A 27,116-nucleotide genomic window follows, 5' to 3' on the forward strand; every position below is an offset into this window, starting at 1 on the left:
CCCGTTTTCCCAGCCGCTCCCTACACATTTGGGGCAATTTACAGAAACCAATTAGCCTACAAACCTGCACGTCTTTGGGATGTGGGAGGAAACCGGAACACCCAGAGGAAACCCAAGCGATCACAGAGAGAACGTGCAAACTCCACATAGATGGCACCCAATGTCCGTTTATTGTCTGTGGTGGTGTAAATGGACAGAAATTGGCCTTTCCCAAGGGCAGGACTTCCGGACACAATTTTATTTGGAAGAAGTGAAAAGAGAAATAATTTCTGAAAACAAGATTTAAGAATAGAGGCAGAAAAAGGTGCCGCCCTTCAGCACCGCCATTCAATATGATCAATCATCCAACTCAGTATCCCATCCCTGCCTTCTTACCCCTCCCCTTAGCCACAAGACCACATCTAACTCCCGCTTAAATATAGCCAATGAACTGGCCTCAACTACCCTCTGTGGCAGAGAGTTCCAGAGATTCACCACTCTCTGTGTGAACAAAATAGAGGCACAAAACCGCAGAGAAAAAAAACATTCTAAAAGCCGCCAGCCCAATGGCAAACCCCAGAAAGTGCTCAGCGAACAATGGTTGGTCAAATCAACAAACACATTGGGGTGGATTACCATGATTATGGAACCGTTGATTTTGCTCAGCCTTCAAGAAGCTGCAGTAACATTGTACTCTTCCATATCTCTAGTTTCTCTCTCCCCCGATTCTCAATCTGAAGGGTCTCGACCCAAAACATCACCCATTCAGGACAAACTCCATACAGACAGCACCTGTAGTTCAGTTTCTGGCGCGGTGAGGTGGCAACTCTACCGCTGCGCCACCGTGCTGCCCTGTGTCTCGGGTAAGCGGGGACAGCAGCACTAACCTTTCACGCCGCTTTTCCGTAGTTCTCGGTCCTGCACAAAGCCAGCGAACATCTGTGTCTCCATGAAGAGCTCCAAGAACTGTCGGATGCTCTTGGAGGTGTGGGACTTGCGAAAGGCCTCCCTCTGGAAGCACCGCTCGCCTTTCTCGTTGACCGACATGTGGAGGGAGTAGTGACCTGCGATCTCCACAAAGAACCTGACACACGCTTCCGATACCAGTGTGCTGAGAGTGTACTGGGCTGGGGAAAGACAGATTGAGTTTAGTTCAATGTCCCGCGTCCCGAGGTACGGTGAAAAAAAGATTTTGTTGCTATCCAGGCAGCGGAAAGACTATACATGATTACAATCGAGCCATCCACAGTGTACAGAGAGGCCTGGCCAAGCTGGCCATCCGCGAGTCACAGCGCCAGGCGGAAGAGGGCTTTGCCCGAGCCAGATGCTTGCCCCTGCACCCAGGTGGTGTCAGAGAGGGTGGTATTATTTGTAACATAGTTGATTGTAATTTAATATCTGAATGGTTTGTTGATTTTGTAATATGGTGGTGGGTATGTCACCATGGTTTTGTTTTTTTTTGGTTTTTGTATCGTGTTGGTATTTAAATACATTATTTTTTGATACAAAAAGTGCACAGATACAGGATAAAGGGAATAACGTTTAGTACAAGATAAAATCTAGTAATGCGTGATCAAAGATAGTCCAAGGGTCTCCAATGAGGTAGATAGTGGCTCAGGACTGTTCTCTAGTTGTTGGTAGGATAGTTCAGCTGGGAAGAGACAGGATGAGTATGCACTACTGAAGAAAGTACAACAATGTACACATATTGATATTTACATATATTTTACACAATTTCCCAAATGGGTTTTGGTCACCCAGGATGCCTGCAAGAATTTTATTTTGGAGTTCCCGAGTATTTCGCTTCTCCAGGGATTCGACAGTGTCTTTAGACTTCAGACTTACAGGCCCTACGGCTTCCCGAGTCTGCGTTGACCAGCGATCACCCTGTACACTAGCACCACCCTACACCCTGTACTCTAGCACCATCTTACACCCTGTACTCTAGCACTATCCTACACCCTGTACTCTAGCACCATCCTACACCCTGTACTCTAGCACCATCCTACACCCTGTACTCTAGCACCATCCTACACCCTGTACACTAGCACCATCCTACACCCTGTACTCTAGCACCATCCTACACCCTGTACTCTAGCACCATCCTACACCCTGTACTCTAGCACCATCCTACACCCTGTACTCTAGTACCATCCTACACCCGGTACTCTAGTACCATCCTACACACTCTAGCACCATCCTACACCCTGTACTCTAGTACCATCCTACACCCGGTACTCTAGCACCATCCTACACCCTGTACTCTAGCACCATCCTACACCCGGTACTCTAGTACCATCCTACACCCGGTACTCTAGCACCATCCTACACCCTGTACTCTAGCACCATCCTACACCCTGTACTCTAGCACCATCCTACACCCTGTACTCTAGCACCATCCTACACCCTGTACTCTAGCACCATCCTACACCCTGTACTCTAGCACCATCCTACACCCTGTACTCTAGCACCATCCTACACCCTGTACACTAGCACTATCCTACACCCTGTACACAAGCACCATCCTACACCCTGTACTCTAGCACCATCCTACACCTTGTACTCTAGCACCATCATACACTTGTACTCTAGCACCACCCTACACCCTGTACTCTAGCACCATCCTACACCCTGTACACAGCACTATCCTACACCCTGTACTCTAGCACCATCCTACACCCTGTACTCTAGCACCATCCTACACACTAGAGACCATTTACAATTCACAGAAGCCAATTAACCTACAAATCTGTACATCTTTTAGAGTGTGGGAGAACCCAGAGAAATCCCACAGGGTCACAGGGAGAACGTACAAACTCCATACAGACAGCACCGGTGGTTATGATTGAAACCGGGTCTCTGTGTCTGTAAAGCAGCAACTCTACCGCTGCGCCACCGTGCCACCCATGTGTTTGTGTGGTTTGATTGCCTGTTAAATTGAATCGTGCCAGATTTTCCGTGTGCCTGTAACCCCACCGTACCGTGTGGATATGATGATAAACTCAACGTGATCATTAAGCCCCTGATTTTCATCAGCCATCGGCAAAGCAAGCAACATATGACGGAGTCTACTCATTGTACTCACCACCACCCTCTCCCTCCTCTGTAGCAAGCATTTCCCTTCTCTGCTCCAAGATCAGCTCCAGCGCTGCTTGTAGTTTGTGCGGAATGATGGAATCTTCGTCATCCATCTGTGGAGACAAAGATCAGGAGAGTTAGCCATGTAAACTTTACCCCCAAGACTGCGGCTCATGTTTATGGGGAGACACAGAGTGCTGGAGTAGTAACTCGCCGGGTCAGGCAGCATCTCAGGTGAATGTGGATGTGATGTTTCAGGTCAGCTTGTTCCTGAAGGTGGCTTAATTTAGTTTTTAGTTTAGAGATACAGCGCAGAAACAGCCCCTTCGGCCCACCGAGTCTGCACCGACCAGCGATCCCCGCACACTAACACTGTCCTACACACACTAGGGACAATTTACAATTTAACCCGAGCCAATTAACCGACAAACCTGTACGTCTTTGGATTGTGGGAGGAAAGCGGAGAAAACCCACGCAAGTCACGGGGAGAACGCACAAACTCAGTACAGACAGCACCCGTAGTCAGGATTGAAACTGGGTCTCTGGAGCTGTAAGGCGGAAACTCTACTACTGCGCCACTGTGCTGCTCTGTGGCTGTGCAGCAATATATAATTCATGCCAATACAGAGGCCCATGCTCCACAATCAGACAGCCAGCTTCACATGGGAACAGATTAATGTAATGGTATTTCAAGGATGCCATTAGTAATTGGTAAACTCTTTAGACTGTCGTTTGGCAAATACACACAAACCACACCACGAAATGCTCTGAAACACATCAGTGCAAAGACATTGATAACATTGACGTGGATGAGACGAGATTACTTCTGTCCCCAAGGAGGGCATCAAATAGTCAGGAAATCTCAAAGAAAACAGGCAAAAAAAACCAAAAAGGGCTGTAGGAAGCAGGAACCCCCTAATAAAGACTGCGTCTTGCCCAGTCTGTGTGGAGCGGGCACATATGTTTTACTTTTAGTTTTAGAGATACCGCGTGGAAACAGGCCCTTCGGCCCACAGCCGATCACAATAGTTCCATGCTATCCCACTTTCTCAGCGCACGCGCACACACGCATTTCCATCCCATTCCCAGTCACATCCATTGAAAATCCTGAATCATCTGGGCTCGATGCTCACGGCATGGAGTCTATTTAAGCAGGAATGTGTTTACAGTGGTTGCTTCCTTCTGTGGTCTGGTGCGGAGGGAATGAATTGTACTGTACAACAACAGCTCTGCATTAAACAAGCCACTTCCAAAATGACTCCATCAATTGGCCTTCGTCACCTAAACATTAAAGAACCATAAAGCTAAACTCCCAAATAAAGATGGCGGAGAGGTTTATTTTTAAAAGATGATTTACTTTCAAGATGAGGGTGTTTCAGGAAAGGCTGCCTGTTAATGGTGGAGGGGTTTTCTGTATCTTAATCGGGCAAAGGACATAAAGTTGAGAAAACACCAGTGTGGCACAGAAGGACGTCTCCAGTCTGAGTATAGAAGTCGGGAGGTCACGTTACAGTTATACAAGGTGTTGGTGAGGCCACATTTAGAGTATTGTGTTTAGTTTTGGTCACCATGTTATGGGAAAGATGTTGTCAAGCTTGAAACGGTTCACCAGGATTTACCTGGATGTTGCCAGGACTCGAGGGACTGAGTTATAGGGAGAGGTTGAGCAGGCTGGGACTCTATTCCTTGGAGCACAGGACGAGGAGGGCTGATCTTATAGAGGTGTACAGAATCATGAGAAGAATAGATTGGGTAGTTTCTTTTGCCCAGAGCAGGTGAATCGGGAACCAGAGGACATAGTTTTAAAGTGTGGCAGGAACGATTTAATAGGAATCTTTGGGGTAACTTTTCCACACAAAGGGTGGAACAAGCTGCAAGCTGCCGGAGGAGATAACGAAGGCAGGTACCATCGCAACGTTTAAGAAACATTTAGACAGGTTCATGGACAGGGTTGGTTTAGAGGGATGGGGGCCAAAAGCAGGCAAGTGGGACTAGCTTAGATGGGGCATGTTGGTTGGCATGGACAAGTTGAGCCGAAGGGCCTGTTTCCATGCTGTATGACTCCGTGACATCGCCTAGCCATCTTCACTCATGAAGATGGGATTGGACTTACAGCATCGATGTACAGAGGGATCTTGGAGTCTAAATCTCTGAAAGTGGCACACAAGTAGATAGGTATGCTTGCCTTCATTGGTCAGCTCATTGAGTATAATAAGAGTCAGAAAGTCATGCTGCAGCTTTAGAAAAGCTTGGCTGTGTTTAGAGTATTATATGCAGTCCCAGACGCCCCATTACCATTAATATTGCTTTGATTTATGATTGTCACGCGTACAGAATTACAGTGAAAAGCTTTTGTTGGGCGGTGTCCAATTAACTCAGATGATGCCATACGTGAATACATAAGACATCAAGCGATACACAAGTACAGCAGGTCGAGCAAAGAGAAAAAAATACCAGAGTGCAGAATATATATTATTTTGCAGCATTTTAGTGTTACGATTCCAGAGAAAAAGTGCAATGTTTGCAATGAGGTAGATTGGAAGGTTGGGACTCTAGCTCATGGGATGGACAGTTCAGAAGTCTGACACAGGGGAAGAAGCTGTTCCAGAGTCTGGTGGTACACACTTTCAACATTTGTATCTTCTACCCAACAGGGGCGGGACAAGGGGGAATAGGAAAAGGTCCTTGATTATATTGGCTGCTTTCCCCGAGGCAGCATCTGCCTCGGGGAAAGCAGCCAATATAATCAAGGACCTTTTCCCATTCCCCCTTGAATCTGAATCTGAATCTGAGCATGAATTGTAAATGAAGTCAATGGTGGGGTGGCTGGTCTGTTTGATGGACTGGGCTATATCCAGAACTCTCTACAAGTTCTTATGTCCAGAGCTGTTCCCAAACAGTCTGTGACGCTTTCTTTGGTGCATCTGTAGAAGTTGGTTAGAGTCATGCCGAACTTCCTTAGTCTCTTGAGAAAGTGGAGGCTTAGGTGTGCTTTTCTGTCCATAGCTTCCATTGGTCATGAAACCTGAAACTCTGAACCATTACCACTTTGTTAGCACTGAAGGACTGTATTAACAGAGTTACTCAGCTCTCTGTCTAGATCCGGCCCATTACACCACTGTCATCTGCAAACTTGTAGATAGTGAGAACTTGTATTTGTATTCACAGGAAGGATGTGGAGGCTTTGGGAAGATGCAGAAGAGGTTCATCCGGTTGCTGTCTAGATTAGAGGGTACAAGCTATAACGAGTGTTTGGACAAAGTTTAATAGTTCTCTCTGGTGCATCGGAGATCAAGGAGAGACTTTACAGAAGTTTATAAAATTATGGATGGCATAGAGAGGGTGGAAACCTTTCCCAGGATGGAAATGTCAAGGACGAGAGAGTTATACAGCGTGGAAACAGGCCCTTCGGCCCAACTTGCCCACACTGGCCAACATGTCCGAGCTACACTAGTCCCACCTAGAAGGCATGGATTTAAGATCACCAGGGGAAGGTTTAAATGAGATGTGGGCAAGCTTTTCTTTTTACACAGAGAGTGATGGGTGCCTGGAACGCACTGCCAGAGCTGGTGGTGGAAGCAGATACGATAGTGGCATTTAAGAGGCTTTTAGATAGATACGTGGACATGCAGACAGAGGGGTTTAGTTTAACATGGCATCATGTTTGGTGCAGGCGTTGTAGGCCAAAGGGCCAGTTCCTGGGCTGCGCACTGTTCTATCTTCTTACCTTTCTCAAGAACTTGTTGCCACATAAGTCCACCACCAGCACCTGGAGAACAGACAAGCAGTGAGTTAACATTGTTCCCAGATGTTCCGTCACTTCATACAGCTCAGTCAAACCCGACCCACTATGGTCTGAAGAACTCAGACAAACTGTTAAACCATCAAGTGGAATGTGCTAGAAAAACTGTAGGCACAGAGGTTTCAGACCAGAGATGGGTCATGTGCTCCCGAGACTGTAAAGTCCACCCACCCAGCCACTTGGATGCTCCAGTTTCCTCCCACACTCCAAAGTTGTACAGGTTTGTAGGTCAATTGGCTTCGGGAAAGTTTGTAAATTATCCCAGGTGTATAGAATAGTGCTCGTGTACGGGGTGATCATTGGTCAGAGTGGACGCGACAGACTCTAAACTAAACTGACTATGGACTTTACACTCCCAAGGTAACTCTACACACTTTGGTTTGCGCCTTGTATACAAGAAGAGTGACATTTATTGTATGTTGTAGGAAGGAATTGCAGATGCTGGTTTGAACCAAAGATAGACTCAAAAAGCTGGAGTAACTCAGCGGGCCAGGCAGCACCTCGAGAGTTTAGAAGGATGAGGGGGGGATTTTATAGAAACATATAAAATTATAAAAGGACTGGACAAGCTAGATGCAGGAAAAATGTTCCCAATGTTGGGCGAGTCCAGAACCAGGGGCCAGTCTTAGAATAAAGGGGAGGTCATTTAAGACTGAGGTGAGAAAAAACATTTTCACCCAGAGAGTTGTGAATTAATGGAATTCCCTGCCACAGAGGGCAGTGGAGGCCAAATCACTGGATGGATTTATGAGAGAGTTAGATAGAGCTCTAGGGGCTAGTGGAGTCAAGGAATATGGGGAGAAGGCAGGCACGGGTTATTGATAGGGGACGATCAGCCATGATCACTATGAAAGGCGATGCTGGCTCGAAGGGCCGAATGGCCTACTCCTGCACCTATTTTCTATGTTTCTATGAGGGAAGAGATGGGTGATGTTTTGGGTCGAGACCCTTCTTCAGACTCCATTTAGGGTTGACCCTTCTTCAGGTCCGACCCAAAACGTTACCCATTCCTTCTCTTCAAATTCATTGTATGCTTATTTGTTGTGTTGCATCTAATGTGTCTGCAAAGCTGCAACCAGTAACAATTCCATTGTTGAGGTTCTGGTACATATGGGAATTACCGCTGACCTGTTGAATTCCACCAATTGTTTGTTCTAAACATAACACGACCCCCCCAGAAATATTAGGCAATTTAGTGATCATTTAGTGATAACAAATAACTGCATATGCTGGTTAATACACAAAAGGACACAAAGTGCTGGAGTAACTAAGCAAGTCAGGCAACATCCCTGGAGAACATGGATATGTGACATTTTCCAATCGAGACCGTTCTTAAGACCCCTGAAGACTTTTAGAGATACAGTGCAGAAACAGGCCCTTCGGCCCACTGAGTCTGCACTGACCAGCGATCACCCCGACACTAACACTATCCTGCACACTATGGACAATTTTACCAAAGCCAATTAACACGTCTTTGGAGTGAGGGAGAAAACCAGAGTACCCGGAGAAATCCCACAGGTTCACAGGGAAAACATACAAAACATACAGACAGCACCCATTGTCAGGATCGAACCTGGGCCTCTGGCGCTGATAGGCAGCAACTCTGCCGCTGCGCCACTGTGCCGCCCCCGAAGTATCACGACGCAAAACGTAACCTATCCATGTTCTCCGCAGGTGCTGCCTGACCTGCTGAGTTACTCCAGCACTTTCTGTCCTTCAGTAATAATTACTGACCCACAATCATTGAACTCGCACCAAGGTTAGTCTGAAATTCTATCTTTGGAAAGACACTTCCAGGACCAAACAGGCGATTCCCAACGGTTTTCCCCAAGTCTCACCTCCTCGATCGGCAGGTCGCTCAGCAGCGGCAGCGAGTTGGACAGGATTCCGATGAGGAAGGGCGTGGGAGAACAGGCGATGTCGATCATGACCGCGGGGAGCACGGGGATGTAGGTGTGTTGCCAGGTGAATGGGTAGAGCATGGCAACAGCTGCGTGCCCGCACTTGGACAGGGTGCTGGAAAACAAGAGGCAGCAGGTGAACCTCACCTTCACTAACCGGGGAAGCAGATCACCAGTAGACAGTGGACAGAGGCGGCAGGAAGATTGGGATAGAAAGCTGGCTGCAGGAAATGATGGCCGACACGCGTACATATTGTGGGCACGCATTCCTTTTCTTTTTCTTTAATATTTTTATTTATTAGAAGTACAGTAAGTTACAGCAGTACAAGCCACATTTATCTTATTACATTTATTGTACCCCTTCATTTTTTAAGCTTTAAGGAAAGATAGCAAGAAAGAAAGAAAAGAAAGTGAGAGAGTCGTGTTAGTGTAAAAGAACGATCAAAAAGAAAAACCCATTAGACAAAATGTTAGGACAAAAAGTTAAGAAATAGAACATAGAAAAGAAAGAAAAAGAAACAAAAGCTCTATTATGAAAACCGCGCAAAAGGGATATACCAACTTTGTATTTTTCATCCCCCCCCCCTTACCAGCTCCTGACACCATTTCTTTTTTAAAGTACTGTTGCACCTTATACTTGTAGCAAGTCGATAAATGCAGACCACGTCTTTTGGAAGTGGTCTGATTTGCCTGCAAGGAGGAGTCTCATATTTTCCAGGTGTAATGTTTCAAACAGGTTTGAAATCCACATATTTTTTTTATCGTGCTTGCATTCCTGACGAGAATGAGAGGATGAATTTCAGTGGATGAATGAGTAAGCCAGTGGATGAATATCAAAACTCGTGTAAAAGAGCAGAATGTGTGGGAAGGAACTGCAGATGCTGGTTTACACCGAGGATAGATGCAAAATGCTGGAGTAACTCAGCGGGTCAGGCAGCATCTCCAGAGAAAAGGAACAGGTGACGTTTCGGGTCGAGGCCCTTCTTCAAATGTTGTGTTCTCTCAACCACCTCAGGGCAAGAACAGAAAATTGGTTGCTCCAAGCGCTATAAGACGTGGAGAGGTTAACTCAGGCGAGGGTAGGTAAAGGTTAGAAGCTCGAGGGTAGAGTAAGAGTAGAGAAGTAACAGTGGTATTTAAATCCAATTAGGAAGCAGTGGAAAGACAAGAGCCCCAGATTATTATCTCATGTTTGGATACGACATTCTCAAAAGCAAACCAACATTCAACGGCCATTGAACGGAATAATTAAAATGGAGCGAGTTTATGCTCAACGCCAGCCTTTTTCCACCCTGGATTTTTATCAGCGTACCTTTTTATTCTTATCTTTTACGTGCATTTATCTGGCTTCCTCAACAACGCCCCTCTGAAATTCCTCTCAATTGTAGCTGTGTGTTCCAGCTTCTAACCAATGACCAAGTCTAGGGGGCCATCCGTGGATGGACCCTAACTCCTGGCTCAAGCACCTTATGCGTACAACCCGATTGCATCGTCTTACCTGAGTTTATCCGCGATGAAGATCACTCTCCTCTCCAGGAGGAGAGAGGCAAAGACGTGGATCACATGCCGGACTTTCAAACAGCCAAAGAGGCATTCAAAGTCTACGTGTTCCAGTCTCGAGTCAGCGGGCCGACACAGCTCAATAACCTGTAGGACGTCAGCCTGGTGTCAGTGAAGGTCATCACAGCTTAACTAGCAGCAGCAACTCGAAATGACGAGCAATAACAGGCACAAGTAATGATAACTGACAACAGTCCCAAAGATGGAGCAGGGGAGAAGATTACAATGATCCCAAAGATAATTACAAATGAAGTTAGAGAAAATTGCATCGTTCGGTTTGGTTAGGGGCATCGGTAGAGCTGCTGCCTTAAAGCTCTGTCCCATAGTACGAGTTCATTCCAAGAGTTCTCCCGAGTTTGCCTTGATTCGAGCTCGGTGATTTACGGTAATGGCCACTCGTCGGTACTCGGGGCTCTCGTGGACATTTTTCATCACGTTGAAAAATCTTCACGCGTCTTCCCGTGCTTACCTGCCGTTAGCGAGTCTTCCTGAGTACCTGCTGTTAGCGCTAATAGACGTCCCCGAGCTCCGACGTACGCGCTACATTCATTCTCCGTGCTTGCCACGAGTTTTATTTTTTTTAAACTCGGGAGAGCTCTTGGAATGAACTCGTACAGTGGGACAGGGTTATTACAGCTCCAGAGACCTGGGTTCAATCATGACCACGTGTGCTTGTCTGTACGGGGCTTGTACGTTCTCCAAGCGATCTGCGTGCGTTTTCTCCGGGTGCTTCAGTTTCCTCCCACACTCCGAAGACATACAGGTTTGTAGATTAATTGGCTTTGGTTAAAAAAAATTGTAAATTGTCCCTAGTGTGTAGGATAGTGCTAGTGTACGGGGGTTGCTGGTCGCAGTAGACTAGGTGGGCAAAAGGGCACATTTCCGTGCTGCATCTCTATAATATACTGTACACTAAACAGCTGTTTGGATGAGGTTTGTCAGTATTGCTGTACTCCCACTCACCATTTTCTAGTTACTAATCCTGGGGTTGTCATTTTCCCAGTTTAGGTTAGAGATAACAGCATGGAAACAGGGTCTTCAGCCCACCGGGTCCACACCACCCAGCGATCTATCCTACACTCAGGACAATTTACAGAAGCCAATTGGCCTACGAACCTGCACATCTTTTGAATGTGTGAGGAAACCCACAGGAAGAATGGAAAACGCCAGTACATGGAACTATACAGTACAGGAACAGGTAGTTTGGACCCACACTACCAGTGCAGTGCAGTGATCACCCACACACTAGCTCTATCCTACGCACGAGGGACAATTTACAGAAGCCAATTGACAAGGCAGCTGGTATCCAGCATTGACAATTGTCGGAGAACACCTTCCCTTGCCAACCACCCTGCTGGAAGTCAACTGTTGCTGGCCCTGATTTTGCATGGTCTCTTCTCACCTTCAGTTCTTCCCCACCCCCCTTATTTTCAGCATGAAGAAACATCTTCTATCCTTTATCTCCAGGGATGCTACCAGACCCGCTGAGTTATTCAAGCACTTTGTAACTATCTTTGCTATAAACCAGCATCTGCAGTTCTTTGTTTCTACTCAATATTCCTACCATTGGCTTGTATGTGACCCAAGTGGGACCAGCTTAGATGCAGCACCTTGATAGGCCTGGACATGTTGGGCCAAAGGGCCTGTTTTGATTGCTGTTTGACTGTATGACTCAAGTCCCATTTGTTGCCGAGGAAACGCACCAATCATTACCTCATTTCCTGAGCCCGGGAGGAAGTTCTTCACAGTGATGACGCGGCCTGGAGCAGGGAAAGGGGCCTCCATGACGCTCCTCATGAAAGGATGGACCAGGGCAGGCGAGAGCTCCCTTCTCTTCTCCACTTCATCTAATATCTGGGGCAGGGATGCAGAAAGATAGACACAAGATGGTGAGCAGAGATGAAGTGTCTGCTGAAATGCAGAGTGCATACTACTTTAAACACAAAAGGCTGGAGTAACTCAGCAGGTCTGACAGCATCTCTGGAGAAAAGGAATAGGTGACGTTTTGTGTCAAGACCCTTCTTCAGACGTTGCCAGAATGTACTTCATAGTATTTTCTCTTCCATACTCACCCCGAGTGCATACTCACCCCGAGTGCATACTATTTTCATTGGCTGAGGGAGGCCAGGGCTAATAATTTAATATAATGTAAGAAATAAAAGCAAAAATTGGCTACGTCCAATAAAAATGATGGGCAATATATTCCAGGTTTCAATTACACTCTTCTGCCTGCCTCATTAAAACAGTGATTCTTCCTTCAGCCCAAAAACCTTGGGAGCAAAGGCAGCACCAAGTCAATAGGGATGTCTCCTTGACTCCAGAGTGGTGCATTGCCTCAGCAACTTTAGAGATGAAACTGAGTGAGTGCACAGTGGTTTGCTTTACTTGAGTTTGTTATTGTCACGTGTCCCAAGGTACAGCGAAAAGCATTTTTGCTGCGTGCTATCCAGTCAGTGCATGATTACAATCAAGCCATCCCCGAATGTTTTCTCCAGAGATGAACGTCAACTATTCCTTTCCTCCAGAGATGATGCCTGACCTGCTGAGATACGCCCGCTTTTTGTGCCTATCGGTGTTTTCACACTTCTGTACCTCTTGCCTGATGGAAGAGGGGAGAAAAGGGAACGTCTGGGGTGAGACTCGTCCTTGATTATGCTGGTGGCCTTGCCGAGGCAGCGCAAAGTGTAGATGGAATCAACATGGGTATTCCGTGCCAGAGGGTGTGCAGAAGGAGATTGCGGTCCATTTCAGTACCAACGAGAAATGGAAAGAAGGATGAGGTTCTCCGAGAAGAGTTCAAGAAGCTAGAATATGATCAGGAAGTCGGATCTCAAAAGGTATGGCTGCTAGTGCATTGGTCTGACCATTTAGGAAGACCTTGTAGAGGAGGCACAGAGTCCAGCAGTAGAGTTGCTGCCTTACAGCGCCAGAGACCCAGGTTCGATCCAGACTACGGGTGCTGTGTGCGGAGTTTGTACGTTCTTCCCATGACCGTGTGAGTTTTCTCCGAGATCTTCAGTTTCCTCCCACACCCCAAAGACGTACAGTTTGTAGGTTCATTGGCTTGATATAAATGTAAATTGTCCCTAGTGTGTGTAGAATAATATTAATGTGTGGTTATCACTGGTGGGTGCGGATTCTGTGGGCTGAAGGACTTGTTCCCGTGTTGTAGCTCTAAACTAAAACTAAGCTAAAGGAGGTGGGATTCTACAAGCAGGTGAGTAACACCTCAACAGGATGAATAGCATTATTCTTGCAGGGAAGTATGATATACGTAAACTACCTTGCTGGGGAATGAGCCTCATCAGCAGTTCCAGAATTGAAAAATAGAATTGGAAGCAGATAGGGTTTTAGTAATGAGACTGGAATGCAGTGGAAGCTGTTTGGTAACATACAGTTTTTATTCAGTAATACATAAACTGGCCAGTAAAGGCAAAGCAATGTGGACAAATATCAGGCGCATAGGAATATGGGAGGAAATGTCAAAGTCTAGACGGAGGTGTCAAGTTGCTGGAAGACTGGAGGGTGGCTAATGTTGTGCCCCTATTTAAGAAGGGCTGCAAGGAAAAGCCTGGGAACTGTAGACCCGTGAGCCTAACATCTGTGGTAGGTAAGTTACTGGAGAGTATACTGAGGGATAAGAAATATAAGAATTTGGATATACAGGGGCTGATTAGGGAGAGTCAGCACAGTTTTGTACGTGGGAGATCGTGTCACATGCATCAATTTTAAGTTTATTGAGGAGGTAACTAAAAGGGTTGATGAGGGCAGAGACATAGATGGTGTCCGTATGGAATTTGATTAGGTTCTGCATGGTAGACCGGTCTGAAAGGTTAGATAGCATGGGATCCAGAAAGAACTAGCAGACTGGATGGAGAATTAGCTTCACGGAAGGAAGCAGAAGATGATGGTGGAAGGTTGTTTTTCAGACTGGAGGCCCCCTGTGACTAGTGGTGTGCATCGGGGACCCGTGCTGGGGCCCCTTATTTGTAGTTTATTTCAACAATTTGGATGCAAATGTACAAGGCATGATTAGCATGTGTGCAGAAGATACTGAGATTGTAGATAGTGAAGGTTATCAAAAATTGCAGCAGATCAGTTGGGCTGAGGAATGGTTATTGGAGTTTAACACAAATAAGTGTGGGGTGTTGCATTTAGATAAATCAAACCAAGATGGGTCCTTCACAGTAAATGGCAGGATTCTGGGGAGTGTTGTAGAGCAGAGAGATCTAGACGTGCAGGTACATAGTTCCTTGAAAGTGATAGATCTATCTTGACCAGATAGGGTGGCCACGAAGGCTTTCAGCGCTTTGACCTCAATCAGTCAGAGTATTGATTATAGACATTGGGAGCTTATGTTACAGTTGTACAAGACATTGGTGAGGCCACATTTGGAGTATTTTGTTCAGTATCCTGTTATAAGATGTTAAACTTGACAGAGTGCCGAGAAGATTTATGGCAATGTTGCCAGAACTCGAGGACCTGAGCTATAGGGAGTGGTGGAGCCGGCTAGGACTTTATTCCTTGGAGCACAGGAGGATGAAGGATGATTTCATAGAGGTGTATGAGGTCATGAAGGGAATAGATAGGTGGATCTATAGATAGGTACACACACACACACACACACATAGTCTTTTACCCAGAGTAGGGAATTAAGAACCAGAGGACATCGATTTAAGGTCAGGGAAGAAATTTAATAGGCACCCGAGGGGCAACGTTTTTATACACAATGAGTGGTGGGCATATGGAACGAGCTGCCAGAGGAGGTAGTTGAGGCAGGTACTAACACAACCTTTAAAAGACATTTGGACAAGTACAAGGATAGGGGTCATACACAGGAGGAACTGGTGTAGACCGGGCATGTTGGCTGGTGTGGGCAGAGCTTTAAGGTGAGAGGAGCAAAATCTAAAATGTCTGGCGCACGTTTTTTTTTTTTTTGCAGATTGAGGTGGGTGCCTGGAATGTGGTGGCAGAGGCATATCCGATAATAACATGCAAGAAGGTTTTAGATGTGTAAATGCGGGGAACAAAAGGATGTGGATCAGGTGCAGGCAGATGAGAGTTTATCTTGGCAGCATGTCGGGCATGCACATTGTGGGCCGAAGGGCCTGTTCCTGTCCTGTTCTACGTTCTATGACATTTGATCATCACAGAGCCTAGTCTTAAAGGAGGGCAGCAGTAACAGCACAGTGACCCAGAGCTTTCAGATGGGATCGAGAATTGAAAAGGGATATAACATGACTGGTGAAGGAAACAAATACAGCTGCGAGAAGGGATAATATTCTAGAAAAATCAACAAACGGGGCCATTCGAGTTGAACCAAGGAAACGAACAAAGGATAAAACTATTGCAGCACACTCGAGGCCTCAAACACACACACAGAGATTAAAAAGCAAACATATGGGCAGGTTGCTGAGACACACAGAAAATAACAAAGCATTGATAGTGAGGATTCAAACCAGCACAACCCAAGGTAGATCAGTGGGAGGTAAAAAAGGTGCAGAATTGTTAAAATTAATTAAAAACTTTTAAATTCAATTGTCAAGGATCTGTATCGTACTTTGATTTATGGGATGAAAAGGCCAAAAAAGTTCTCTTTTGTGTAACGAACAAAAAAATGTTTATACTGAGTAGAAAGGATACAATCTCGCATACAACCCAGTGGTATGAATATTGATTTATTTAATTTTTGAAAGAGTGGTAGAAGAGTGAATAGTTGAAAGATATGGCACAGAAACAGGCCCTTCGGCCCACCATGTCCAGGGCGACCATCAATCACGTTCACACTAGTTTAGTTTAGAGATACAGGGCGGAAAAAGGTCCCTTTGGCCCACTGAGTCCTCGTGGCCAGCGACCTCCGCACATTAACACTATCCTACACACACACTAGGGACAATTTACAATTTTTACCGAAGCCAATTAACCTACAAACCTGAACGTCTTTGGAGTGCGGGAGGAAACCGGAGCACCTGGAGAAAACCCACGCGGTCACAGGGAGGACGTACAAACTTTGCACATACAGCACCCGTGGTCAGGATCGAACCCGGGTCTCTGGTGCTGTGAGGCAGCAACTCTACCGCTGCGCCACCTAATTTGCCGCGAGATTAATGTACTATTTGCGCCAAGTTGGCGGATATCAGCCTGTGTGGCAATCGAGAAAATTGGAGACAGATTCTGACTTAAAATGGCCATCTCTTATAATTTTAGTACAACCACACTCTAACTAGCATCGCTGCTGAGAACCACGAGCATTTTCATTGTTATTCTACACACTGGGTGATATTTTATTGCAGACAGCGGATGTGAGGGGGATCAGATTTTACGATGCAACAACACTTGCAGCTGTTTCTGAGTGGAAGAGCAAAATGATTTGTTTGAATACTTAAATGGCACGGTGGCGCAGCGGTAGAGTTGCTGCCTTGCAGTGCCGGAGACCCGGGTTCAATCCCGACTACGGGTGCTGTCTGTACGGAGTTTGTACGTTCTCCCCGTGACCTGTGTGGGTTTTCTCCGAGATCTTCGGTTTCCTCCCTCACTCCAAAGACATAGAAACATAGAAAATAGGTGCAGGAGTAGGCCATTCGGCCCTTCGAGTCTGCACCGCCATTCAATATGATCATCCAACTCAGTATCCTGTACCTGCCTTCTCTCCATACCCCCTGATCCCTTTAGCCACAAGGGCCACATCTAACTCCCTCTTAAATATAGCCAATGAACTGGCCTCAACTACCTTCTGTGGCAGAGAGTTCCAGAGATTCACCACTCTCTGTGTGAAATTTTTTTTTCTCATCTCGGCCCTAAAAGATTTCCCCTTTATCCTTAACACTATCCTTAAGATGTACAGGTTTGTGGGTGAATTGGCTTGGTATAAGTGTAAAATTGTCCCGAGTGTGTGTAGGATAGTGTTAATGCGCGGGGATCGCTGGTTGGCACGGACTTGGTGGGCCGAAGGGCCTGTTTCCACGCTGCATCCCTGAACTAAACCAAACTAAAAAACGAAATGACTGTGCTGATTGTCAACCTGGCCTGTCTCCAATAACACAAGCGATGCTGCAACAGGAAATACATGGGATCCCCTTAAAATACACCAGAGGCCAGAGCAGGAACAGCAGGTAACAATCTGAAGCAACAATCAGTCTTACTGCTGCTTCCTGCATTTCCTATTTAAGCACTTCCGAGGTTTGTTTAGCCAGGAACTAGTCGCGGGCTTTTATCTGGCGGATTGCACACAAAAGCTGCACATCCAGGAACCTGAGAGAACCGCTGAGATTTTCTCTCAAGTGAAAGAGGTTGTCAGGAAGTGGAGGAGAAGCTATTTAAAGGCTTGGCCTTGCTTTCTGCACACACGCACCTTCTCCCCCCCTCCCCCCATCCTTCCCACTGGACCGGGTCAGTTCTCCGTACATCCCAGTGTCAGGAATATGTGGGTGGGCAACATATTGACGGCAGCAGATGAATAATATTTTAACCTAAAGCAGGGGGGCAGATGATGGAAACCAAGCCGGTTACAACACAAAGCATCACAGCAAAGGAACAGGCCCATCGGCCCACAATGTCTGTGCCGAATATGCTGCCAAGCTAATCCCATTTGCCTGCATGCGAGCCGTATCCCTCTATTCCATGCATATCCATGTGTCTACCTAAATGCAACCAAAACAAGCACCAACCTATCAACATCCACGTTGAAACAAGGAACTGCAGATGCTGGTTTACACAAAAGGACACAAAGTGCTGGAGTAACTCAGCGGATTATGCAGCATCTCTGGAGAACATGGCAACACGGTGGCGCAAGGAGTAGAGTTGCTGCCTCACAGCGTCAGAGACACATGTTCGATCCTGACTACGGGTGTTGTAGGCACCGAGTTTGTACGTTCTCCCTGTGATCAGCGTGGGTTTTCTCCGCAATGTCCGGTTTCCTCCCACGCTCCAAAGACGTACAGGTTTGTAGGTTAATTGGCTTAATATCATTGTAAAAATTGAGCCTAATGTGTGTGTCGGATAGTGTTAGTGTGCGGAGAAAGCTGGGTTGGCGCAGACTCAGTTGGCTGAAGGACCTGTATCTGCGCTGTATCTCTAAACTAAACTACACTCAGCGGGTCAAGCAGGACAGGTAATATTTAGGGTCAGAACAAAGTTCTTCAGACTGGAGAAGGGTCCCGACCCAAAACGTCACCTATCCAATGTTCTCCAGAGATGCTGTTCGTCCCGCTGAGTTACTCCAGCACTTTGTGTCCATTTCTACTTTCGGTACAACCCCTGGCAGTGCGTTCCAGGCACCAACCTTCTTCCCTGTAAAACAAACTCGACCTGCACATCTCCTTTAATCTATCCCCCTCTGGTCTTTGGAATTTCCACCAAGGGACAGAAATTCTGTCCTATCTCTGCCTCTATCAGGTCTCCCCTCAACCTGCGACCAGCTAGAGGAACAATAGGGCAATGAGATCATGGCACAAAGTAGATAGAAGTGGACATTTTCTAATAGCTAATGGATCAAAAATTGAGGAGCCATTGATGAATGATGAACTATAAGAGATTTAACACAGTTTCGAGAAACTCTTTACACCAAGTTGAGAGGTAATTGAAATTACTTCCAAGGTTCGGTGCTCATGGTAGAAAAGCAATAAATTAGGTTTAGATTTGATTGACACCAAAGTTATTGATTACAGAAATATGTAGAAACAGAGGTAGCAGTCTTTACAGATACGTTTGTACAAAGGGGCAATGGGACCAACTTTGATGGATCAGAGACGGTTTCTGTATCTAACCATGGATTAATTTACAGAGTTTCTTGTGACTACATTTAGTGGCATGGTTTCTCACCCCCTTTCCCAGACTGGAAACAACGTGATGTTTAAAAGCCCGGTCGGTGCTTCCTCATTGAAAAGCAGCTGTTCCAAGTTTGCGGACACCCTCAGTGTGTGTCAAAGGTTAAAGATCCTGTAATGGGGGCAGGGTGGGCACTGTGCCCGGTAACAAGATGGTACACAAAGAGACACACACACACATGCACGCGGAGACAGACAGACACACGTGGACAGACAAGCGCAGACAGACACACAGGCAGACAGAGATGCACACGCAGACAGGCACACGCAGACAGAGACGCACACGCAGACAGAGACGCACACCCAGACAGATACACACGCAGACACAGACACTTTTTGATTTGCTTTTACCTTTGAGAAGAGATTGAAGCAGCCTAGACGACTGACGATACAATAAACCTCCGGCAGTCTTTTACCTTTCCCATTCGGCTAGACAAAGCACATGGAATGAAGCAGATGAAATAACCAACTCAAAATAGTTGAAAGGTAACATCACACCTCCATGACTCTTTGGCATTCAGAGCCTTAAACCGACACAGTACAACAACCGTCATCTAGGTATGTCAAGTGTGTAGGGACATTAATCTTCCCCTAAGCCCCATCCATCTCTGATGCTCCCCTGCCACCCCCTTGCCTCTTCGCACCCCTCTAGGTAATCCCCCTGCCCCTCCAGAACGGCACCCTTCACTTTGGGAATGGTTGATGTAAATTGCATTAAGGTGGTCTGTGTACTCCGTCAGTCCAGAGTAGGGGAATCGAGAACCAGGCGACATAGGTTTAAGATGAGGGGTAAAAGATTCAATAGGAACCTGAAGGGTAACCCTTTCACCCAAAGGATGGTGGGTGTATGAAACGAGCTGCCGGAGGATGTAGTTGAGGTAGGTACTTTTGCAATATTTAAGAAACATTTCAACAGGTAGAAGGTTTAGAGAGATATGGGCCAAACGCAGGCAGGTGGGACTAGTATGATTAACCCGTTTTGAATAGTACAGGTGTCAGGGGTTATGGAGAGAAGGCAGGAGAATGGGATTAGGAGGGACAGGTAGATTAGTCAAGATTGAATGGTGGAGTAGACTTGATGGGCCGAATGGCCTAATTCTGCTCCTGTCACGTATGATGGGACATGTTGGCCACTGTGGGCAAGTTGGGCTGAAGGGCCAGTTTCTACGCTGTAAGACTCTAATCACTATGATAACCACTGGGTCTCGAACACAGCACCCCGCTACTTTTTAAGTAACAATTGTAAATTGGCCAGCATACAATGTGTGGGACTCGGTTATTCCTACTGTGTAGGTGCTGGGTGGGGATGAGTGAAGGACTTACCAATAGCTTCCTGCAGTACCCGAACCTCCTGCTTCCATCCTCACCGGTCAGAACAAAGGAGAAGGTCTCACTGTAGACACAAGGATGACAAACTGGTAACAGCCACCATTAATCAGAGAACATGAACAGCAAAAGGCAAACGCTGGAGGAACTAAGTGGGTCAGACCGCATCTGCGGAAGGAATGGACAGGCGACGTTTCGAGTCGGGATCCTACTTCAGACTGGTCATCAATAGCAAGCTCTGCTATTGTTGAGATGTATCATTGATGACAGAACATGTAGCAATTGTTCATTACTTCACCAGCTTTAAAACTGGTACAATGGTTCTTAATTATCGCACAATGAAATTATTATTTTTTTTGCATACAATTGAAAAGATACACCAGCTTGAACAGCTTCTTCCTTGTTGTTTCAGACATCTGAACGTTCCTCTCATAAGGACTTATTTCCAAACTACCCCGTTGCAGCACTTGCAGTTTTTATTTAATCTGCGCTTTCTTTGATGAGGTAACACTGCATTCTGCATTCTGATTCTTTTCTCTTTTTGCACTACCAGTTGTACTTGTGTATGGTTTGATTGGAAACATACATGGAAGATTTTCCAGGATAGCGAACAAAACAACGGTTTCCTCTGTATCTCAGGACGTGCGACAATAATAAACGGAAACTGATATCGGTTTAATCTGCCGCAGGGTGGTAGCAACGTTCCATGGGGTTGACAGGGGAGCGAGGTCTCATTGACTGAAACCACCGGGTCATGAGGTGCCCTACCTGATCAGCTGGGAAACTGGAGTCCATTCATTGACGTCTGGAAAGCAGAACTGCGGGATGGCCTTTAGTCGTTCCTCGGCATCACGGGCCTGCCTCGTCGACTTCTCCAGCTGCAACATAAGAGGTGAAGAAGCCTCCCGTCAAGCAACCAGTGAATGTTTGGTTTAGACACAAAATGCTGGAGTAACTCTGCGGGACAGGCAGCATCTCTGCAAAGAAGGAATGGGTGACGTTTCAGGCCAAGACCCTTCTTCAGACTGCTATAAACCTACTAACCTGCTTGCCTTTGGAGTGTGGGAGGAAACCGGAGCACCCCGAGAAAACGGATGACATTTCAGGTCAAAACCCTTCTTCAGACTTGTCTGTACCTGAAAGGTCACCCACTCCTCTTCTCCAGAGACGTGCCTGTCCCGCTGAGTTACTCCAGCATTTTATGTCTATCTTCGATTTAAACCAGCATCTGCAGTTCTTTTCTGCACCCAATGTTCAGTTTAGCTTAGATAAGAGATACAGTGCAGAAACAGGCCCTTCGGCCCACCGAGTCCATGCCGACCAGCGATCCCCGCACATTAACACTATCCTACAAACATTGGGATAATTTACGTTGGCCGGTATGGGTTAGTTTGGTCAAAGAGTGATACAGTGTGAAAACCGGCCCAACTAGCCCTTGCCTGCCAACATGTCCCAGCTACACTAGTCCCACCTGCCTGCGTTTGGCCCATATCCCTCCAAACCTTTCCTATCCCTGTAACTGACCAAATGAATTACTGTTAAAACACATAATTCAAACAACAAAATCAAGCCCAATGCAAAAGTAGTATCTAAACTACCAATACACACTTATGCTCTTGGTCAACAAGGGGTCATGGTGGCGCAGAGATAGAGTTGCTGTCTTAATGGGCTGTCCCACTGCAGCGACCTAATTGGCGAGTTTAGAAGAGTTTCCCCTCGACTCACATTTGCAGCATGGTCGACACGAGGTCCTAGGAGGTCTTTGTAACTCTCCTTCATGCTCGGGAGTAGTCCCCGCGTACTCGAGGCCCCAGCTAGGTCGCGGCGTATTTTTCAACATGTTGAAAAATGCCCGCGAATACAAAAAGGTCGCCATGGAAAAAAAAAAATCGATATTTTTTTTACTAGTAGGTTTAGTCGAAGTAGGTCGGCATGTTAGTCATAGGTAATCGAGGGTAGTCAAAGGTAGTCGTAGATAGTCTTCAACATAGTCGAAGGGAGGTCGAAGGAGATTGAAGGAGGTCGTCTTCACTCTCCACTATTCGGTGTCCAATTTTCCCGTAGTTAGTCGAAGCTAGTCCAACATAGTCGGAGGAGGTCAAAGGAGGTCTTCAACATGACACTTTTTCCAAACTCTCCTATACTCGCCACTTAGGTGGCTGCAGTGGGACAGCCCCTTTACAGCGCCAGAGACCCGGGTTTTGATCCTGACTACGGGTGCCGTCTGCATGGAGTTAGTATGTTCCTGCCATGACTTGCGCGAGTCTTCTCCAGGAAGCTCCAGTTTCCTTCTCTAAAGACGTACAGGTTTGTAGACTAATTGGCTTGGTATAAATGTATATTTTTCCCTAAGGTGTGTATATGTGTGTAGGATAGTGTTAGTGTGCAGGGATCGCTGGCCAGCGCAGACTTGGTGGTGGGCCTAAGGGTCGATTTCTGCACTGTATCTCAAAATTAAACTAAGACAATACTAACTTCATATTCAGTAATGAGCTATCTACATGTTAACAAACACACAAGCAAAATGTTTAACCAAGAAACCCAATGCCACAAGAAAATCACAAATGCATTTACACAGTTCAACTATTGGACAACAAAAACTAGGTGCGGAGATGCCAGTATATCATTGAGGGTATCAAGTGGGCACCGGTCTTTCAAATGTTATGATAGAACCTGCCTCAACTACCTCCTCCAGCAGCTCATTCCATATACCCACCAATAAAAAAAAGTTGCCCCTCAGGTTCCTAGTAAACCTTTCCCTCCTCACCTTAAATCTACTGTATTTCCTTTGGTTCTTGATACCTCTACTCTGGGTAAACGACCCTATCTATTCCCCTCATCATCTTATACACAAGCCACTGGTCAAGCCCAATTCACACACACCAATGACCCTTGTTCACCAGTAGCATGGCTTACAAAGCAAATGGGACAAGTAGGCCATTTAGCCCTTCAAGTCTGTTCTGCCGTTCATTGTGAAACATCTAAATTTAGGAACCTGTTCGAGATGTCTCTCTATGCTTAGTTTAGAGACACAGCGTGGAAACAGGCTCTTTGACCCACTGAGTTCACACCGCGATCACCCCACACTAGTTCTATCCTACACTCTAGAGAAAATTTAGAGAAGGCAATTAACCAACAAACCTGCACGTCTTTAGAGTGCGGGAGGAAAATGGAACACCTTTAGAAAACTCACGCGGAGAAGGTACAAACTCTGTACAGACAGCACCCGTAGTCAGGATTGAACCTGGGTCTCTAGCGCTGTAAAAGCCCTGTCCCACGGTACAAGTTCATTCCAAGAGCCCTCCCGAGTTTGCCCTGATTCGAACTGGGAGATTTATGGTAATGGCCACTCGTCGGTGCTCTGGGCTCTCGTGGATATTTTTCATCATGTTGAAAAATCTTCACGAGTCTTCCCGTGCTTACCTGCCGTCAGCGAGTCTTCCCGAGTACCTGCCGTTAGCGCTAAGAGACGTCCCCGAGCTCAGACGTACCCGCTATGTTCATTCTCCGTGCTTACCACGAGTTTGATTTTTTTGAACTTGGGAGAGCTCTTGGAATGAATTCGCACCGTGGGACAGGGCTAGAAGGCAGCAACACTACTGCTGTGCCACAGTGCCGCCAGTGTTCAACCAGGAATTCTTGGTCAATATTCACAGGAACTTGGACAAGTGGTCAGGCCACTAAATGTACACACACACAGGGTAAAATCAGTCTTACCTTACTCGGAAACTGCTGTGTGACCTGCGGCTCATAGTTATTAGCTGGGACCTTCTTACGAAGAGATACCACCACAAAGTACTCAAAAAGCTGCTGTTCCTGCAACTCGATTAAATCTCGCTCCAGGGTTTGGTAGCGTGCGTTCCTCTTCAACGTGGAGTGCACATACACCAAGCGCTGACTGTGTGCTGCAAGCATTGAAGCCATTTCAAACATTAAAATCACACGCATACAAAGACTGCAGCAATATAAAACAGAAACCTACTTCCGGGCAAGCCCCAAGGAGTTCATAAATTCCAGGAGCCGAATCAGGCCATTCGGCCCATCAAGTCTACTCCGCCATTCAATCATGGCTGATCAATCTTTCCCTCTCAACCTCATTCTCCTGCCTTTGGCCCATAATCTCCAAAACCCCCAGCAATCAAGAATCTGTTAATCCACCCCTTAAAAATATCCAGTAAGTGTGGCCTCCACAGCCGTCTGTGGCGATGAATTCCACAGATTCGCCACCTCTGACGGAAGAAATTACAGCCAAGAAGCAAATTGGAACAGAATTATTATCAGAAGACACAGTGGTGGTGAACTCCCGGGATGGTGACGTGCCCGTATGGAGCAACAGGGTCAGCAGGAGGGATACACGTGCGTGACAAGAACGGCGGATGGAATAAACAGGCAGTTCTAGCATACGGGTTATGCAATTTGGTTGCCAATGCAAGAATCCCAACATGATTGTGTTCATGAGATTGTTTAAAGTTGTTAGATAGAGTGATACAGCATGGAAACAAGCCCTTCGGCCCAGCTTACCCACACCGACCAACGTGCCCCACCTACACTACTGCCACCTTTGGCCCATATCCCTCAAAACCCTTCCTATCCATGTACCTGTCTAGATGCTTCTCAAACGTTTCAATAGTGCCCGCCTCAACTACCTCCTCTGACAGCTCGTTCACATTCGGCACCCTTGATCCCAGACACTTGCCATCACGGCATTGGGGGCCGCGGAAGTGGGAACGGATCTGCCGGCTCCGGCCGGGTCCTCGCCGGAGCCCTCACCACAGACGGCAAATTTGTCCCGCCAATCGGCCGTGGAAGTCGGCCATGGGAACGGGGGGGGGGGGGGGGAAGGATTCCAAGTGCCCTCTCGTAATTTTACCCAGTTTAAAGGATGTGCTGGACCACCATTGGTGAACCTGTATGTGATGTTGTATAGCAACTTCATAACGTCACCAGTCATGTGTCCTCAGCAGCTGGCCTCATTAAACCCAAGGGATGCCTGTGTCCTTGTGGCCAAAATACCAGCATTCATAACCTTGCTACACACCGTTAGTTACATTGGACTGACCACACTGTTGGCATTGATGACCCCAGACTCCCAAAACAGATGCTCCATTCTAAGCTGTGTCACAGGAAAGGACCACCTGTCAGACAAAGGAAAAGACTCAAGGATGTTTAGTCTGGTTTATTATTGTCATGTGTACCGAGGTTCAGTGAAAAGCATTTTGTTGTAAAAAGACTGCATGGTTACAATCAAGCCATCCACAGTGTACCGTTACAGGATAAAGGGAATAACGTTTAGTGCACGATAAAGTCCAATTAAAGATAGTCAAGGATCTGCCATGAAGGAGATGGAAGGACAGGACCGCTGTCTAGTTGGTGACAGGATGGTTCAGTTGGCTGATACCATGCTGTGAAGAAACTGACCCTGAATCTTCAAGTTCAAGTCAGTTTATTGTCATGTGTCCCTGTATAGGATAATGAAATTCTTGCTTTGCTTCAGCACACAGAACATAGTAGGCATTTACTGCAAAACAGATAAGTGTGTCCATATACCATAATATAAATATATACACACATGAATAAATAAACTGATAAAGTGCAAATGACAGATAATGGGTTATTAATAATCAGAGTTTTGTCCGAGCCAGGTTTAATAGCCTGATGGCTGTGGGGAAGTAGCTATTCCTGAACCTGGTTGAATCTTGAATCCTGAATCTTGAGGTATACATTTTCACACTTCTATATCTCTTGCTTAATGGGAGAGGGGAGACGAGGGAGAGACCGGGCGAGACCTGTCCTTGATTATGTTGCTGGACTTGCCGAGGCAGCGTGAAGTGTAGATGGAGTCAATGGAAGGGATGCTCTCAACATCCCCGGTGCCTTCAGTGAATCTCTAGTCCACAGCCACTCAGATTGAGGAAGAAGCATTCAGAATGGTCTCAAGCTCTACGGATGCTCACAACACTTACAAAGGTGACTGCCAGCCCACTCACAAAAGCAACTCCTGCCCCATTTTGCAGGGTCTGCAGTTCCCACATTAACCTGCTGCAGAAACAGGTTTTGACACGGCGCAGAAACAGGCTCTTCAGCCCATCTAGTCCGTGCCGTCCTGCAATCACCCCGTACACTGACACTATCCTACACCCTAGGGACAATTTACATTTATACCAAGCCAATTAACCTACACACCTGTACGTCTTTGGAATGTGGGAGGAAACCAGAGCACCCGGAGAAAACCCATGCGGTCACAGGGATAGCGTACAAACTCCATACAGACAGCACCCGTAGTCAGGATCAAACTCGTGTCTCCAGCGCTGTAAGGCAGCAACTCTGCCGCTGTGCTACCCCATAACCGTAGGTCCCAACAGACTGTCTCAGAGTGAAGACCATTGTCAACGTTCTATCAAAATGCACACATCCATGAAACACTCCATTACCTTTCTGCTGCTCCTCCGTATCACTCTCCGTCTCACTATTCTCATCTGAAAGATACAAGAATACAGATGGATTTTAAATATTAAAATGGCACATGGAACTGCAGGGGATGGAGGGAGGGGTGTGGATCACATGCAGCCGTGGGGGATTTGTTTAACTTGGCATCATGTTTGACAAGGGTGCTTTATTGTCACACGTGCAAACACACAGTGAAAT

The 27,116-nt window shown here is 46.5% G+C and overlaps 1 protein-coding gene across 3 annotated transcripts in view; it reads right to left on the bottom strand.

The window, feature by feature from the left end:
- Window positions 1–27,116, bottom strand: part of LOC129708822 (DENN domain-containing protein 2C-like) — a 100,672-nt gene that overhangs the window by 5,265 nt on the left and 68,291 nt on the right. For all 3 annotated transcript variants that reach the window (XM_055654825.1, XM_055654826.1, XM_055654828.1), the window contains 11 exons: window positions 26,903–26,947; window positions 24,189–24,376; window positions 21,240–21,349; window positions 20,469–20,538; window positions 19,497–19,574; window positions 12,034–12,174; window positions 10,259–10,407; window positions 8,698–8,875; window positions 6,785–6,826; window positions 3,065–3,170; window positions 867–1,106 (listed from right to left, as the gene is read on the bottom strand). In XM_055654825.1, coding sequence (XP_055510800.1) covers window positions 867–1,106; window positions 3,065–3,170; window positions 6,785–6,826; window positions 8,698–8,875; window positions 10,259–10,407; window positions 12,034–12,174; window positions 19,497–19,574; window positions 20,469–20,538; window positions 21,240–21,349; window positions 24,189–24,376; window positions 26,903–26,947 — 1,347 coding nt within the window. The remainder of the gene's footprint in view (window positions 1–866; window positions 1,107–3,064; window positions 3,171–6,784; window positions 6,827–8,697; window positions 8,876–10,258; window positions 10,408–12,033; window positions 12,175–19,496; window positions 19,575–20,468; window positions 20,539–21,239; window positions 21,350–24,188; window positions 24,377–26,902; window positions 26,948–27,116) is intronic.

This window comes from Leucoraja erinacea, chromosome 24 (genome assembly GCF_028641065.1).
Source record: "Leucoraja erinacea ecotype New England chromosome 24, Leri_hhj_1, whole genome shotgun sequence".
Taxonomy (NCBI): Eukaryota; Metazoa; Chordata; class Chondrichthyes; order Rajiformes; family Rajidae; genus Leucoraja; species Leucoraja erinaceus.